This window comes from Hyperolius riggenbachi, chromosome 1 (genome assembly GCF_040937935.1).
Source record: "Hyperolius riggenbachi isolate aHypRig1 chromosome 1, aHypRig1.pri, whole genome shotgun sequence".
NCBI classification, from domain to species: domain Eukaryota; kingdom Metazoa; phylum Chordata; class Amphibia; order Anura; family Hyperoliidae; genus Hyperolius; species Hyperolius riggenbachi.
The window spans coordinates 491,196,328-491,215,691 of NC_090646.1; the positions used below are offsets into that span (position 1 = coordinate 491,196,328).

A 19,364-nucleotide genomic window follows, 5' to 3' on the forward strand; every position below is an offset into this window, starting at 1 on the left:
AGGCATCGCTTTGGTGAGTGGATCGGAATTGAACCGCTCATATGTGAACATTCTCATAGGGAATCACTGCACAAGCGCTTTTAGAGAAATTCTGCAAATCGCCGGCGCTTAAAAAAAAAAGGTGAAAACATCCTAGGTGTGAACAAGCCCTAAGTCTTGAAAAATTAACAAAACACTTCTCAAGCAAGAGAAAAAATAACTGTCAATGCCAATAAAAGTTATCACCTGCAATTCTAATGTTTGTGTTGTGTTGATACAAGCAGGGCTATAACCGTCCCTTTAAATGCAGATCCCAGGCACGGCAGACTCACGCCATCCATCTCCTCTGTGGGCTGGACCTGTGTGAGGGGACACCAATCAGCTGGCACTGCTGCAGACATGGGCTGCATACAGCCTTCTCTCTGCTGTATACAAAAAGCTCCCAGCAGAGCCATGCATCGGGCTATTACCTAGAACAGCTGTATAGAGGTGCCTGTCACACTCACACAGCAGCAGTGACCTTATGTGACCTGATGTATGGCTCCGGCACACAGCTAGAGCCACAACTCCCTGCCTGGTGCTAGTGGAAGCTGGGGACAGTCCTCATAGCTCAGCGCCTGGGCATCCCTCCCTCCTCTGTATCCTGACTCTGGATGTCCCGGGATGCAGCTCAGGAGTTCCGGGCTATGGCTGATCCTCTGCTCGGTATGGGCTATGCAGGTGCCCGGGGCTCGCTGTATCTGTGCCAGGCGCGGACATCCCAGATGCTGCCCGGGGAGGAACAACGCCTGCACCGGGCTCAGTCCCACCGGAGCCACATGCTACTGCGACACCTACTGTCACCGGAGCGCCGACTGCTGCGAGGACTACGGAGTGCTGTGCGGGGGCAGCGGTGAGTGCTGGGGTCACTGTAAGTTCAGGGGACACCTAGGGGACTTGCCTGCCACCTGTCCTGTGACATCACGGGATGACAGGTCCACGTGTGACAATAACTTCCTCATCAAAGCCAGGTGCTTTATAATAATAATGCCAAACTGCATTGTATTAGCTTGGTGTAATTGCCTTCTTAAAACAGAAGGACATTTGCAATAATTCAGTTATAAATGAACATTTGTGGTTACCCACATGCATTGTATTAGGAAGGGAAGGTGTTTTAGCATAGCACATAGAACGCTGGGTAAAATATCCATTAGATGAATTCTATAGCCTAAAGGGCAGTGACAACTTAATTTGTTGCAGAGTCTGTACCTATAATTTCTGATAAATGTTTCAGCTGTGACGGAAAAGAACAGATACAGGGCTGGTGCACACCAAAACCCGCTAGCAGATCCGCAAAACGCTAGCAGATTTTTAAACGCTTTTTTTTATTTTTATGAGGCGTTTTGCTAGCGTTTTGCGGATTGCTGCTGCGGTTTTCAGTATAGTAGATTTCATATATTGTTACAGTAAAGCTGTTACTGAACAGCTTCTGTAACAAAAACGCCTGCAAAACCGCTCTGAAGTGCCGTTTTTCAGAGCGGTTTGTGTTTTTCCTATACTTAACATTGAGGCAGAAACGCATCTGCAATCCAAAAAATGCCTCACCCAGGCATTTTTCGTTTCTGCAAAACGCCTGCCGCTCTGGTGTGCACCACCCCATTGAGATACATTGACCAAGCAGATCCGCAGCCGCAAGCGGATCTGAAAACGCCCAAAAAGCCGCTCGGTGTGCACCAGCCCACAGTCTCTGTTTAGAGTTGAGATTGCACTGTATTTTCCAATCAGAAAAGGTGGATTGATCAAAACAAGTGCAGATAAAATTGGAGCAAGAAAGGGAGCAGATTCCCAAAGCAAAGATTCGGATTGGCTGCTCTGAGGAACTGCTCCACTTATGCAGCAGCTTTACAGCAAATTTCCTTGCACTTCTCTAGGTAAATATGAGATGAGCAATCTGTTCATCCAGCATAGTAACCAATAATTACTGTTCCTGACTGTGCTATTGATAATACCACCTCTTGAGATCAATAGAAAATCAAATTATGCCTTCAAAAGATTGTACAATGTTCAGGCAGATTTGATCAAAATGACTGAACCCCTGTAATAAGTGGCAATGAAGATGGTGTATGGGAGAGCCTTGAGGCTAGGTGTACAGTAACAGCAGGAATGCAAGGGAAAGTGGTTCTGCGCATTGCATTGCAGTGTGGTAAGCTGCACATTACATTACGTCGCATCACTGTGAACGTAGCCGAAGGGTCACACTGCATCAATTGCATTGCAGAGTCATTCTGCATGTCAGTTCACTGTGCATACGATTCTATGGCCCTGTTCACATCTCTGCGTTGTAACAGATCACGTTATTCTAACTCGCTGCATGCAGGCTTTGTATTAACCCTTTAGCAGCCACATATAGCAAAGCTATATGTGTGCTGCAGGGCCTTTTTTTTTTTTTGCCGCTGGGGAAGTGTGCCTTCTCCAGCCTGGCAGGGTATACAGAGAGCCGTCATAGTTACCTGCGCCAGGCGGCTTCTCCTCTCCTCCACTCCTGGCGCTGCAATGCCAACATCCTCTTCTGAGTTGCGATCACATGATATGGCGTGTGATGTAACTCTGGGGATAGTGTCAGCGTTGCAGCGCCGTCCAGTGGTGGAAAAGGGGTGATGGAAGAGTCTCAACGCTGACACCATCCCTTGGTGATAGGAACTCAGAAGAGGATGCCGGGAGTGCAGCGCCACCGGTGGATGAAGAGAGAAACTGATCCAGCCGCCAGGAACAGGTAAATATAAAAAGGTTCCAAGTGTCGCTCTGTACAGCTGCATTAGGCAGAAAAACGGCGTATGCTGTTAGATAACGCCCCGGCACATAATATGTAACTCAAGATAATGCGTGCAGAGCTATTAGCAGGTTAATGTCTATGTCCAGGCTTCATTGCATTCTAACGCTTGCATTATGCAACGTGCAGTGCGAATCCAGCCTTAGACTTTTGCCTTTCAAAAACAGCAGTTACTATTGTCACAAACAAATACATTTTACGTTAGGCAGCATTTGTTTTATGTGTGTGTTTTCTGTGTAAACACGTACATAACACAAATGCAGAATGCTGTCACTTCCTGTACAGATGATTGCAGTTAGCACATACCAGTGGCCCCTAGTCACTTGACTTGCTGTGTAGTCATTTCCTCATCACCTAAGAAGGGCACGCTACTCAGTTAGTAAATCTTGTGGGCTCATTCCCATTTTCACACGTCCCTGTTTCTTCTGCACCTGAACTGCAACAGCCATGAATAACTATTTAGTCTGATGCAGTTCACACTAAAATCAATGTAGGTCAATGCACCTCAAATGCATTTGTATTTTGAAACCACAGATATGTGAATAAGGCTCCTCTTCCATGGGCAGTTGATAGGCAGTGAAATGCCTCTCATAACTGCTTGCTGCAGCCTGGTAACTGCTCACTGCTGCCTGGTAACTGCTTGCTGCTGCCTGGTAACAGCTCCATGCTGCCTGGTAAGAGCTTACTGCTGCCTGGTAACTGCTCACTGCTGCCTGGTAACTGCTTGCTGCTGCCTGGTAACAGCTCCATGCTGCCTGGTAAGAGCTTACTGCTGCCTGGTAACTGCTCACTGCTGCCTGGTAATTGCTTTCTGAGCACACAGTTCAACTGTCCATGGAAAAGAGGCCTCAGGGAATTGCAGAAACTGGTTACTGTGATATGGGAGTGACTCATTGTGGGGGTTTTCTTTACTGTTCTCTAAAAATAATCTGTTAATATGAATAAAGATAAGCTTAATCATATGTACACATATGAACTCACCCATTTTGACTCTTAGTTATAATTGAAGTCATTAATGGCAGAGTATTCAGTCACTTACAGCTGAATAGGTTTAGCCTTCATATAAATATAATTCCTCATATATGCAGTATGTATTTTAACAACTGAACACACTGCTGCTGGAGGTAAAGGAAGCCGAAACACTAAGGCTAGGTATGCAGTAGGATGTTGTGGTGCTGCGTTATAGTCTTATAATGCAGCTTACCGCACTGCAATAAGAAGTCTATGCAACGTTCACAGTGCAACAATAGTGTCGCATTGTAACGTGTTGCATTATGGTACACACTGCTGCAGTGCGTGACTGCTAAACGTTACCAGGTACAGGAAAGCATACTTTTCATTGCCTGTATGCTTTACTGTACCAACTTAATGCGACGGCAATGCAGCATTGATCTGCGTTACCACTTTTTTGGTGCGTTGCGTTGTAATGTTGCGTTACGGCTTTAACGTCGCATCACAACGCAACGTCCTACTGTGAACCTAGCCTGAATGTTGGATGGTGAATGATTTTGTGATTATGGTATCACCATGTAGATAGTCTGTGCATGGGGAAGATGGTAGAAATATAAACATCATGGTCTGGTGGTTTTTAAATTCCTAGTAGGACTCCACGGTGTAGCGGGCAAATCTGGCGCTGCCATAGACTTTAATTGAAAATATTTGCAAGCTGGTGCCAAAAGGGAAATTCGGGTGCCAGGCGATGCCCGATAATTGTAGGGTTTTTTGCAGCTTTTTTTCTCTGTTTTTAAGCCGGTAACAAAGGGGAAACTCGGGCGCCAGGCGGCACCCGGTCATTTTCATTTCTTAGGGTTAGGCACCACCAGGAGGTATGTAGAGATAGGCACCCCCAAGGGGGGTTCTTGGGGTTAGGCACCAGTAGGGGTGGTGTTAGGGTTAGGCACCACCAGGGGGAGTTAGGGTTAGGCATAGGTAGTGGGGGGTTCTGAGTGAGAGTGGTGGTAGGTTTAGCTATAGAAAAATATCAGTAACAATTACCAATATTTATTTAATAAATATTAACACTTTAAGGCTAGTTATACACCAGGACGTTGCATTTAGGGGACGTTATTGGGCACATAACCTGCCCCTAACGCAACGCCTGGTGCGCTCTGGTGTGGACGTCGGAGTGAGCCGCGTTGTGCAGCTCACTCTGGCGTCCGTGATGCGTACTCTTGGACGCATGCGGCATCACGTGGTCCCGCCCGGCCAATCGCCGCACATAGCGGCCGCTCCAGGAAGTAAACACTGCACGTCACTTAGTGCAGTGAATATTAATTAGCCATGTGCCCGGCCGCTCTCTCCCCTCCTCCCCAACATGACTGAGCATATGCAAACAGTCTAACGCGACTTAGCCGCGGAGAGCGCACAGCATGCAGCACTTTGCTGCGTTACAATGTAACGCAACGTGGGCAGTGTGAACAGCCCACTTGTGTTACATTGCTGTGCGTTGGGGGAGCATTACAGGCTGCACTAACGTGTGCCTGTAACGTCCCTGTGTGCAAGAAGCCTTAATAGTAAAGTAAATTTACCAATATTCTACTATTGGCACTGTTCCTGCAGCCGATTTTCCATGGTGCCCAAAATTCACGTATGCCTCCAGGGACCATATCTGACTCTGCACTGCAGGATTGCGGGGGTTTACTGGCATTTCACTTCATGACCAGTGCAGGCCCTATGCATGCAGGTGTCACTAGGTGTATAACCTACCCTGAATGTAAGGATCTCGATTGGAAGTTATCCATTCTTACCATAAAAATACTGATAAACCCTAAAGTAGCAGGCCTGGATTATAGGCCTCATAAGTGATGAAGGTCAGTATTTTCAAATGGGAAGGTGATGTTACAATACCCCATACATCTATTTTCATTACTGGTTGATTTGGGTATAAACTGAGGAGATGTGAAGGGAAGCATTTCTGTCCATGCTGTGCAGAGCCTACTAGTACATAGTAATTACTATTAGCTTATTCATTCTCCTAAATGCTACAGTAAGCAGCATTCTGAGTTGATGCTAGTTTATGCAGCTTGGAAATGGGCAAATTGCATTTTCTGATAATTTTATGCAGGTTGGAAAATGGACACATCTAATGCAAGTGCATTCTCATCGATCTGACAGGAAATTGCATGGTGTGTAGCAGGCTTTAGAAGAGTGGCTGTACTTCAACTATCTCTGCTTAGGTTTTCAGAGTTCCTCTTCTGTCTGGAGGGAAACCTTTGGTCAGCTGTCAGTTATATCGCTACTGCTGGATCTTCCAATTAATCACAGGCCAGGGGACTTCCCAGCTATAATGTAATTAAATATCACCATAACTCATAGAGTATACTTACTGAAAATGGTTTATATTCTCCGGTTAAAGGGAACCAGAGAGGAACGGGGGGTGAAAAAAGAAACAGATTTTATACATACCGGGGGCTTCTTCCAGCCCCATAAGCCTGAATCGCTCCCACGCCGCCATCCTCAGCTTCCTGGATCCGCCGGTACCGGACCCGTCACTTCCGGCGGACGCGGCCAATTGTCCGCATCACAGGGGCTCCCTCCATACATGTACGCATGCGGCTGCGCAGTTAACAGCCACATGCGTATCTGTATGGGGAGAGCACCCTGTGATGCGGAGAATTGGCCGCGTCCGCCGGCCGACTTGCCGACTCGCGGCAATGACGGGACCCGGTGGCGGCTGATGCAGGCAGCGGAGGAGTGCGACGTGGGAGCGATCCGTGCGTATGGGGCTGGAGGAAGCCCCAGGTATGTATATTGCATCCTCTCTGGTTCCCTTTAAGTCTTCTTCACTAATTGCTTCACAATGCGTTTTTGCGTTTGTTTTTGCCGTCGTTTTCGCTTTCGTTCGATTCTACTCTCGATTCACTGCTCGATTCTCCTCTCGATTCCTTATCTTTTCTTATCAATTACATTCACTTGAATGAGGAGAATCGAAACGAAAGTAGAATCGACCAGATCCAACAGGTTGGAATTTATCTATCGAACCCATCTATCTAAAGTAAAAACTTAACGTGTATTCCCAGCATAACATGGTATATTTCTCTTATTATGAGGTTTGTTATTGTAATGTATTTCATTTTGTCTCTGAGAGAAACACTTCTATGCATGTCCATCAGCGCTTATGGGGATTACGGCACTCCATGTTGTGTATAGTATAGCAGATGCATGGGAGGTGGTAAAAGAGGATCCAGTCTTTGATCTGTGAACACGCTGAGCATTGGCCTGACAGGAGGAACAGAAATAACGAGCGATAGAGAGGAAGTTATTTGTGACACGTGAAATGTATGTCAAACCCTCAGTTATTGCTGCAGGCTTCTGGCCGTGGTATGGTTTACTTTAGTAGCACATTTATATTTTTAGAATTTTTTTACCATGGAAACTCTTCATGAGTCTATGCGATACCTCTGTGTCCGGAGCAAAGCTGGCCAACATGGAGAACCATTACCTCCACCACAGCAACCCCATTGCCTCCACCAAGCTTGCCAGATGGCTCCAAGCACTCCTCCAACTTATTTTGATTTGGTTTATGTCTCAGGAATTTTCTTTATGAAATGAACCCCTCAAACTTAGATTTGTCTGTCCAGTGTCTATGTACATTTACCCATCTCCAGCGTTTCCATGTTATTGGCCTTTCTCTGATTTCTGGCCTTCTCTCTGATCTGGGCCATTTACTTCCATTCATGCTCCTTTGTGAAGGGTGTAGTAAACTGTGTTGTTTCTGTTAAAAATAAGAAAATGTGTAAATGTGTAAGTGATCACAAACTTTTTTTTTTAACTAAACTCAGCAACAGAAAAGACAGTTCCCGGAGAGGTAAACACTTAGCTTCATCAGCATGTCCTTATTTTAGGATCAGTTACATCACAAAGCAAAACAAACAAACAAATGTTTAAGTACTGGAAATCTGACGTTAGAAAAGTGGAAAATAGGGAAGTGGTGATCTTCTATCAGAATTCTATACTCCAGTTCTATAAGGCTAGGGGGCGCACTGGCTGTGCTTTCTGGGAAATCACAAAACACTTGCAAACGCTTCCCAGAGCGATTGTGATTAGGCTCTGCATTAATGCAGTCACCCTGCATTTAGCACATTGCGATCGCTCTGCTGTAAGTGAGTCCACCCCCCATAGAGTTCCATTGTTGCAGCGCTTTGATTGGCAAGCACTGGTAAAGCAATGCCAGTGGGGCCCCAGGACTAACTCTGCAGTGTAAATCCAGTGCCAAGCAAGAGTGTATTCAGTGGAATCAAATACCAAACAATACTAGTACATAAAGACCTTATATTTCTATGACTTCTAGCATGGAATAATGTTCGCTTTTAGTATACCGAACTATAGAAGCCATATGTGTAATATGAGGTGAGTGGGTCAATCAGTCACATCAGTTATCGAATGTAAAGTGTAATGGGGATGATCAATGAGATGCCAATAATTACTCCTAAATTTAATGTAAATGTTGTGCAGCATGAACTTGGACTAATAAAATTTGACAGGAAGTTATTTTGATTAGTCCAATTTCAAGCTGCATATCATTTACATGAAATCTGAATGCAAGGAGAAGTTATTTAATCTTATTGATCATCCCTAATGTGTATCCGAAGACATAACAACCAAAGTTGTTTAGGTGATACCTTTAATGACTAATAGAGATGGGGCGAACGGTTCGCCGGCGAACGGTTCCACGCGAACTTCGGTGGTTCGCGTCCCGCTGGCGAACCTTTGCGGAAGTTCGGTTCGCCCCATAATGCACCTTGAGGGTCAACTTTGACCCTCTACATCACAGTCAGCAGGCCCAGTGTAGCCAATTAGGCTACACTAGCCCCTGGAGCCACTCCCCCCCTTATATAAGCAGGCAGCGGCGGCCATTACGGTCACTCGTGTGCTGCCTGCGTTAGTGAGAGTAGGGCGAGCTGCTGCAGACTGTCTCTCAGGGAAAGATTAGTTAGGCTTAACTTGTTCCTGTCTGGCTGCATACCTGTTCTGTGAACCCACCACTGCATACCTGTGCTGTGAACCCACCACTGCATACCTGTGCTGTGAACCCACCACTGCATACCTGTTCTGTGAACCCACCACTGCATACCTGTGCTGTGAACCCACCACTGCATACCTGTTCAGTGAACCCACCACTGCATACCTGTGCTGTGAACCCACCACTGCATACCTGTTCAGTGAACCCACCACTGCATACCTGTGCTGTGAACCCACCACTGCATACCTGTTCTGTGAACCCACCACTGCATACCTGTGCTGTGAACCCACCACTGCATACCTGTGCTGTGAACCCACCACTGCATACCTGTTCTGTGAACCCACCACTGCATACCTGTTCAGTGAACCCGCCACTGCATACCTGTTCTGTGAACCCACCACTGCATACCTGTTCAGTTAACCCGACACTGCATACCTGTTCTGTTCAGTGGACCCGCCACTGTATACCTGTTTAGTGAACCCGCCACTGCATACCTGTTGTGTTCAGTGAACCTGCCACTGCATACCTGTTCTGTGAACCCGCCACTGTATACCTGTTCTGTTCAGTGAACCCGCCACTGTATACCTGTTCAGTGAACCCGCCACTGCATACCTGTTGTGTTCAGTGAACCCGCCACTGTATACCTGTACTGTTCAGTGAACCCGCCACTGCATACCTGTTCTGTTCAGTGAACCTGCCACTGTATACCTGTACTGTTCAGTGAACCCGCCACTGCATACAAGTTCTGTGAACCCACCACTGCATACCTGTTCAGTGAACCCACCACTGCATACCTGTTGTGTTCAGTGAACCCGCCACTGCATACCTGTTCTGTTCAGTGGACCCGCCACTGTATACCTGTTTAGTGAACCCGCCACTGCATACCTGTTCAGTGAACCCGCCACTGCATACCTGTTGTGTTCAGTGAACCCGCCACTGTATACCTGTACTGTTCAGTGAACCCGCCACTGCATACCTGTTCAGTGAACCCGCCACTGTATACCTGTACTGTTCAGTGAACCCGCCACTGCATACCTGTTCTGTGAACCCACCACTGCAGCTGGAGGCATTGTCACAGAGAAGAGAAGTCGCCTAAGTCACAAAAGTGTTAAGTACCTCACCTTTATCAAAATGAATGAGGCATGGATCCCGGAGGGCTGCTGCCCGCCCCAAGACTAAGTCAGTCCCCGCACACACAGCATCTCTGCCTGCACGCCGTGTGGCTGGCTGCCTGGGCTGCCCCAAGAAAACTAAGTCGCTCCCAGTCCCTCCACACAGCATGCCTGCCTGCAGGCCGCTTGACTACCTTCTCCACCACCACCAACAGGGTCCGGGACTCCAGGCGGATTGCTGAATTTTTTAGGCCGCTGCTAGCAGCGGCCGCTGTAATAATTTTTCTGGTGCGTGTACATGACTGCCTAATTTTTCTGGCTGCACTGCGGGCAGCTGCAACAACAAAAGAAAAGGCATGTACATGCGCCCATTCCCCTTCGTGATCATTACCTTGCCGTGGTGAAGGGGCTTGTGTATCACAATTAAGCAATGACCGGCGCATAGATGAGTGTCTCGGGGGGCACACAAAAGATAATAAGGTCGTTGCTTCATTGTGGTCAGACCAAATTTGATCAGCTGGACAGTCACTGTTCTGTCATTCAGCTACATCAGCCAGGCGACCATATGGGCTGTAAAGCCACCAAAACATGCACTCTCGCCATGGTGCGCACCAGTCCAGCACGGCCGTCACTACACAAACAGCTGTTTGCGGTGCGTTACACGGTGAGTTTGTTGTGTCAGTGTGAAGCAGTACCTTAATTACACTACCTGATTGATGTATACACATGCAAGATGTTTTAAAGCACTTTAGGCCTGTCATTTAGCATTCAATGTGATTTCTGCCCTTAAAACGCTGCTTTGCGTCAAATCCAGATTTTTCCTGGGGACTTTTGGCGTGTATCCCACTCCGCCATGCCCCCCTCCAGGTGTTAGACCCCTTGAAACATCTTTTCCATCACTTTTGTGGCCAGCATAATTATTTTTTTTTCAAAGTTCGCATTCCCATGGAAGTCTATTGCGGTTCGCGAACTTTAACGCGAACCGAACCTTCCGCGGAAGTTCGCGAACCCGGTTCGCGAACCTAAAATCGGAGGTTCGGCCCAACTCTAATGACTAACTGTGCAAGCTTTTGGAACTTTAAGTTTCTTCTTCAGGCATGATACAGAACTGGATCAGAACTGTATGGTATGATTCTGATCCAGTTCTGTATCATGCCTGAAGAAGAAACTTAAAGTCGAAAGCTTGCAAAGAAATCTGTTACAGTTATGCTAGGCACACAGGATACAATTTTCTGGCAGATTTACCTGCCAGATCGATTTTTGATCTGAATTTCGATTGATTTTCCGATAGTTTTTCGTTCACTTCTATGGAAATCGATCGGAAACTTGATCGAAATTCATATCGAAAAAATTGATCTGGCAGGTAAATCTGCCAGAAAATGTTATCGTGTGTACCTAGCATTAGTCGTTAAAGGTATAGCCTGAACTACTTCTGTTGTTACAGTAAGTCTTTGGAATCTTTCCATGACACCAGACCACACCCAACTGGCCCTAATGTGTAATATCATTTTAAAAAGGATTCTTGGCAAACATTATTGTAATTTCTCACAAACACCAGATAATCCTGATTGTGGCTAACAGAAAATTTCAGTTGGGTCTGTTAGCCCATATGCAATTCACTTTTTATGCTTTTTAAACCCCCAACAAGCAAGAAAATATTCAAAATAGTTTTGATAGTACTTTTTGTTTACCAACTTTTGGGTACTTTTTCAATTGTAAAATGCTTAAAAGGTATTTAAAGGGAGTATTACAATTATCTCCTAGGAGATAACTCATGAGAAAAAGTTAATTGCATATGGACCAAGTTGTGCAAAAAGATTTTCAAGATTTCCCGCCCCATAATGCAGCTCACTGATTTGGATGTTGTGGCAGTCCTTACTCCCAAAAGAGAACATTTAAAAAGATAGTATTTGCAAATAAATTAAATTTGAACTTCTTGGTAATTGAAGATAATTGGCTGAAAATTTAAATGAAAAGTTAAAGATCATTCTGAATAACCGTTAACTGCAAAATAATTTCTGTGTCACGGATATTTATTTATAGCATTAAAAAGAGGATAGAAAGAGAATTACATTTTAGGTTGTCAAGATAATGTGCAGCTATAGCTGGATCTGAACATAGTATACTCAGGATAGAAGAATGAATTGTTTAATTGATCCCAGTTATATAAGATTGATAAGCTGAGCAGCATGTCTCATTTACATCACATATACTGGATGCTCCTTTCTTTTGGAGGGAAGGTAGTGGGTTAAGCCGAGTTCCATACCCTCTCTAGAGCCAGAAGGCTGAGTATATTAGGTATATAATCAGAGAGTGCCACAGAGGCCTCTCTCTAGGACAAAAGGAGGATTAACCTTGTATAAAAACTATACAGGGGTCAGATCGGGAGGGTCTCCATGCTTGTCCAAAATAACCATACGTGGCACCTCTGGAAGAAATTCAGGCCCGAATGACACAACTGTTGTACTCTTTGTAGTGGGAACATTTTTGCACCACTTCTCCATTTTCCTTTCAATGATTTTGCTAAATCTGCCCCAATGTATTCTAATATGACCCAGATAAAAACATTAGCTTCTTAAAGCGGACCTGAACTCAGAAGTCCTTTCTGCTCTAAAAGATACGCAACAGCATAATAACCTTTAAACAAAAAAAATGTCTTTGTTACAGCTGATACAAATCTTAAAATAAATCATTGTTAACATCCTGTGCTTTTAAATGAACTTTTTCTGCCAACTCTGCCATGGCAGTAAAGAGGGGTTTTGGGGAGGGGAAAATTGTTTGACCATAATTCACCCATTACACCACCTTCACTAGGTAATTTTTACCCAACCGCCACAATTGTATCAAACAATTCCAAACGTGACAGAGTTGACGTGAAAAATGTAAGGATTATTTTATTGATTGCTCAGTGACTATACCAAAATGTAAAAAGCGTGTCAAAGCACAGCATATAAAAAACAGCGCTGTTGTACAAAAACTGCATCACACCTCCAACCAAACACTCCACGGAGACACACCACACGCATACGGGCCCACAGAGACTGTAGCAGGTCTCAAAACCTCAGGTCACAGGTCCATTGATGAAGAGCAAAGTTCCTCCTATTTGCGTAGCAAAGCAAGCAAAGCACTGCAAAGCAGTCCGCAGTTTGGAAGCACAGTCACTCAGGACTTGTTGATACTCACACCTCTGGCAGCTTAAGTGAGATCCGAGGCTTCAGGACTTTTGGTACCTCTCTACAGGGGCCCCTGCATCTGCATGTATTGTCCCCCATCCACAGACAGGCTTCCCATCCGCGCCGACATCTCAAACAAGACTGTAGCAATGAGGTTTCCACTCAGGCTCTCGGCGTTCAGTCGTGCTCTGCGGTCATCCTCCGCCTCTGCACTGCTAGAAAAGATTTCTGCTTCCGCTCGGTATAGCCTAGCAGGGCCAGCCGGTTTGGTTCCCACACAGGGTGGTCAGCATCAGGACTTGAGCCTGTCAACGGCGAGGAACGCTCCGTGGTGCGCCAGATCGGCGGTGCAGCCGCAGCACAAGCCGCCTACTAGTTTCGACCGGCGTTTCCGGTCTTCCTCAGGGCGTGGCCTATTGTATGGGGGCCAATCCTTTTACAGGTTCCTTTGGCTCCTCCTCTACTACGCTGGTCAGGTAAGTGTGACTGCTAACCTCATCCCACCAGAAAACATTAATTTTTCCCATTAGTTCCACTGCAGTTCCTCTCACCCTCGCCCTTCATTATATGGACACACACATAGGTCCTATTTCACATTGAGTTTTTCTCACCAGCAGCTAAACATACAGATCCGTGGCAGAGGGTAAGGAAAAAGGAAAAAGAGGAGAAAGAGAAGAGGGAGAGAAGGAATGATGAGGATCGGAGAATGGGGGGGGGGGGGGGGAGGTTTCAGCGAGGGAAGGGGATTAAGAAAGGGGGGGGGAGGGGGGGAGGGAAAAGGGGGGCGGAAGGATTAACCTTGTATAAAAACTATACAGGGGTCAGATCGGGAGGGTCTCCATGCTTGTCCAAAATAACCATACGTGGCACCTCTGGAAGAAATTCAGGCCCGAATGACACAACTGTTGTACTCTTTGTAGTGGGAACATTTTTGCACCACTTCTCCATTTTCCTTTCAATGATTTTGCTAAATCTGCCCCAATGTATTCTAATATGACCCAGATAAAAACATTAGCTTCTTAAAGCGGACCTGAACTCAGAAGTCCTTTCTGCTCTAAAAGATACGCAACAGCATAATAACCTTTAAACAAAAAAAATGTCTTTGTTACAGCTGATACAAATCTTAAAATAAATCATTGTTAACATCCTGTGCTTTTAAATGAACTTTATCTGCCAACTCTGCCATGACAGTCAGGCCCCACACGGGAGAGCTCAAATTACAACTTGTGATTAGACACAGATGAGGGGGAATTAGACAGGCTAAAGTCTCTAAATACATACAGGGTGCATTTCTCTATGTTTCCTTCTGTCCTGTTCAAGAGTTCAAGTCCACTTTAACAGCAGACATTTATTACAAATCAATGCTGCATCACTTCTGTTTTCCACGGCTTTCTGACCTAAGCCAATAGTTTACTTATAAGTATAAAGAGGTGCTAATATACTGTACAGTGCTGATATACCAATGCTCTCTAAGACTAAGACCTCACATAAAGGATTTTACTTTATAACAAGTAAGCATAGCAAGATTTTTTCCTTCATTCAAATGTTGCATACAGATAAAGCTGATGCAACTGAACAATACAATCTATAGAATATAGAATTGTATTACTATTTTGATGAGTTGAACTTTAAGTTGCTACACACAGTGAGGGGTTTACCGCGCACAGGTCGGTTATTTACCTCACTAGTCAGTCATTTTACTTTTCATCTGCTCACCCAACAGCTATTGGTTAAAAAGATGCTGAAAGGGCAGCAGTAATGCTTGCAGAGATAGTGGTATGTGGATTAATATAGCAGTGATATAGGGAAATTCCATGGGAACCGACATCCCTTTAACACAGGGTTGTCAAACCGGTCCTACGAGGGCCGAGGTCCTCACACATTTTTGACACAGCTCAAATGCATTGATGGGTCTGAATCAGGAAAGGTGTGGTTCATCAGGTAGAACACATTCCTCTCTTTCACAGTCCATCCTAAACACTGACATGGATCTGGCTCTCCAGGCCTGGAGTTCGACACCTGTGCTCTAACAGAAATGACTTTAGTTTAGAGCCACCAGCAGGGGTGCCTGTAGGCACATCCTTACTCTAGCTAGTTGTAAATTGTCAAACAAACAGGCACATACCATAGCTGAGATGGAGAAAGGTGCATTTTTGATTAGAACTTTTGGCTACAAATGCACTTTAAGCCCATGCAAGGCCTCGCTCAACAGATGCCCACTGCCTGCAGTAGACAATGGACACACAGAAAGGCCTTTGCATACTTGTTAGTCCCTTGTGGTCCACTACAGAAAATTCCAACCTTATAGAGTTTTTATGGATAGTGGATTCCTTTGCCATTCGTCTGATGAGTGGCAGCAGACCCTGCAATGGACAATATGTATATGATACCCTGCTGCCTCCCAACAGTGACCATAGGAGGCCAGGCTACTGTAAAGATGCATATGGACGCCTCCATAAGCTGAGGAAAACTCAAGACAGAAGCCGCAGTGTCATGTCACCACTAGAAATTCATGGGTACAGTGTAGTTAAATGGGGCTAAGACGCTAAGTGTTATTTGAGGCTATGGAATAGAGAAGAATAAAAAGTAGAGGCGACTTCAATATATATGTGCCCATAGGTCGACGTTAGGGAAGAAATTAGTCCGGCAAACATGTGGAGCTGAGACATATTTCAGCATCTGTGTAGTATATGTTTGCACAGAAGCATATCTGAGAGGGAAAAGGTATCTGGGTTTTGTCTGACCTTTCTGGTTCTATTGCTGCCTTTTATGGACTATTCTGTATTAAGAGGACATTAACAGGACTCCAAACTTGGTAGTATGTGTAAAAGTATGTTTGCACGAGTTATAAACTTCCTGAAGTGGTATAATATATGAGAATTGCTGGGAGTACAATGCAGCCTGTGGTCTGCTGTATGTGACAGTGTATGCTTCATTCCAGCACCAAAGAAGTGCACATGACTCAGATGTCGCTAGCTTTTTAATAAGCATATTTAGCTAGGCAGGGTTAAGTGCAAGTTTTATTTTTATTGGAGCTAAGTATGAACATGCGATCTGGTTGGTTGCTGGATATGCTTTTTCCATGTAGCATTGTGATCCCTAATAACTTTCTCTTATGCATTAGCTGAGCAATGGATGAGCCAAACAGTAGCATATTTTGTTTGTTTAGTCTTCTAGCACAGTGGATCGTTATATGACATTGGGAAACCTGACTGATTTTGGATTTGAAGTCTGTTCTGCTTTGACCCTCCGATGTCTCAATAATATGGATACATTTTAGTGCAGCTGTTTTATGTGATTGATTAAAAAAAAAAAAAGCAAAAGAATGTAATGCCAGCCACATACACTTAAAGGGAACCTAAACTGAGAGGGATATGGATGTTTTCTTATAAACAATAGAGTTGGGCCGAACGGTTCGCCGGCGAACGTGGTTCCCGCGAACGTAGGTGGTTCGCGTGCGGGTACCGCACGCGAACCTTTTGCGGAAGAAGTTCGGTTCGCCCCATAATGCACTGAGGGTCAACTTTGACCCTCTACATCACAGTCAGCAGGCCCAGTGTAGCCAATTAGGCTACACTAGCCCCTGGAGCCCCACCCCCCCTTATATAAGGCAGGCAGCGGCGGCCATTACGGCCACTCGTGTGCCTGCATTAGTGAGAGTAGGGCGAGCTGCTGCAGTCTCTCATATAGGGAAAGATTAGTTAGGCTTAACTTCTTCCTGGCTACATACCTGTTCTGTTCAGTGAGCCCTCAGCCCACTGCATACCTGTACTGTGATCCTGCCACTGCATACCTGTTCAGTGATCCTGCCACTGCATACCTGTTCTGTTCAGTGAGCCCTCAGCCCACTGCATACCTGTACTGTGATCCTGCCACTCCATACCTGTTCAGTGATCCTGCCACTGCATACCTGTTCTGTTCAGTGAGCCCTCAGCCCACTGCATACCTGTACTGTGATCCTGCCACTCCATACCTGTTCAGTGATCCTGCCACTGCATACCTGTTCAGTGATCCTGCCACTGCATACCTGTTCTGTGAACCCGCCACTGTATACCTGTTCTGTTCAGTGGACCCGACACTGTATACCTGTTCTGTGAACCCGCCACTGTATACCTGTTCTGTTCAGTGGACCCGCCACTGTATACCTGTTCTGTTCAGTGGACCCGCCACTGTATACCTGTTCTGTTCAGTGGACCCGCCACTGTATACCTGTTCAGTGAACCCGCCACTGCATACCTGTTGTGTTCAGTGAACCTGCCACTGCATACCTGTTCTGTGAACCCGCCACTGTATACCTGTTCTGTTCAGTGGACCCGCCACTGTATACCTGTTCAGTGAACCCGCCACTGTATACCTGTTCTGTTCAGTGGACCCGCCACTGTATACCTGTTTAGTGAACACACCACTGCATACCTATTGTGTTCAGTGATCCTGCCACTGCATACCTGTTCTGTTCAGTGGACCCGCCACTGTATACCTGTTCTGTAAACCCGCCACTGTATACCTGTTCTGTTCAGTGGACCCGCCACTGTATACCTGTTCTGTTCAGTGGACCCGCCACTGTATACCTGTTCTGTTCAGTGGACCCGCCACTGTATACCTGTTCAGTGAACCCGCCACTGTATACCTGTTCTGTTCAGTGGACCCGCCACTGTATACCTGTTTAGTGAACACGCCACTGCATACCTATTGTGTTCAGTGATCCTGCCACTGCATACCTGTTCTGTGAACCCGCCACTGTATACCTGTTCTGTTCAGTGGACCCGCCACTGTATACCTGTTCTGTGAACCCGCCACTGTATACCTGTTCTGTTCAGTGGACCCGCCACTGTATACCTGTTCTGTTCAGTGGACCCGCCACTGTATACCTGTTCTGTTCAGTGGACCCGCCACTGTATACCTGTTCTGTGAACCCGCCACTGTATACCTGTTCTGTTCAGTGGACCCGCCACTGTATACCTGTTCTGTTCAGTGGACCCGCCACTGTATACCTGTTCTGTTCAGTGGACCCGCCACTGTATACCTGTTCAGTGAACCCGCCACTGCATACCTGTTGTGTTCAGTGAACCTGCCACTGCATACCTGTTCTGTGAACCCGCCACTGTATACCTGTTCTGTTCAGTGGACCCGCCACTGTATACCTGTTCTGTTCAGTGGACCCGCCACTGTATACCTGTTCAGTGAACCCGCCACTGCATACCTGTTGTGTTCAGTGAACCTGCCACTGTATACCTGTACTGTTCAGTGAACCCACCGCATCAGTGCGCATACCTGTGCAGTTAAGTGAACCTACGTGAGTGCACGCAGTGTGATATACCACTCCGTGCATACCCGATATGGACAAAACAGGTAGAGGAAGAGGAAGAGGTAGTGGCAGAGGCAGAGGAAGGCCACCCGGCAGGTCTGCGCGAGGTCGTGTAAATGTAATTTCGTGTGGACCTGGCCCACAGTACAGTGCTCGGAAGAAGGCACGTCCCATCACCTCCCAAGATTGTCAGGACGTGGTTGAGTATTTAGCGACACAGAACACCTCATCTTGCTCAGCCACCAGCGCTACTACTAGCACCACTTCCGCTGCATTTGACACTTCGCAAGAATTATTTAGTGTTGAAATCACTGATGCACAGCCATTGTTGTTACAGCCAGATGAATTTTCACCAGCTAATATGTCTGAGTTACGCGGCAACACTATGGATGTAACGTGTCAGGAGGATGAAGGACCTACTGATGGTGCAAGTTTGGATTTGTCTGAGGCAAGCGAAGCTGGACAGGATGACTACGATGATGACGGTAATAGGGATCCTCTGTATGTTCCCAATAGAGGAGATGAAGAGGGGGACAGTTCAGAGGGGGAGTCAGAGAGTAGTAGGATGAGAGAAGTTGCTGAAAGAAGCTGGGGCAGCTCTTCGTCAGAAACAGCTGGTGGCAGAGTCCGGCACCATGTATCGCCACCTATGTACAGCCAGCCAACTTGCCCTTCAGCATCAGCTGCTGAGGTCCCCATAGTGCCCACATCCCAGGGTGGCTCAGCGGTGTGGAAATTTTTTAATGTGTGTGCCTCAGATCGGACCAAAGCCATCTGTTCGCTCTGCCAACAAAAATTGAGCCGTGGAAAGGCCAACACTCACGTAGGGACAAGTGCCTTACGAAGGCACCTGGAGAAAAGGCACAAACAGCAATGGGATGGCCACCTGAGCAAAAGCAGCAGCAGCACACAAAAGAAAAGTCACCCTCCTTCTCCTCTTCCTCCTTCAGGTGCATCATCTGCTTCTGCCGCTTTCTCCCTTGCACCTTCACAGGCACCCTCCTCCACTCCGCCTCTGCCCTTG

At 46.2% G+C, this 19,364-nt stretch overlaps 1 protein-coding gene across 1 annotated transcript in view; it reads left to right on the top strand.

Moving 5' to 3' along the window:
- Positions 1-397: 397 nt before the first annotated feature.
- Positions 398-19,364, top strand: part of LOC137522810 (somatomedin-B and thrombospondin type-1 domain-containing protein-like) — a 68,683-nt gene continuing 49,716 nt past the window's right edge. The window contains exon 1 of the mRNA XM_068242908.1: positions 398-871. Coding sequence (XP_068099009.1) covers positions 643-871 — 229 coding nt within the window. The 5' untranslated portion in view covers positions 398-642. The remainder of the gene's footprint in view (positions 872-19,364) is intronic.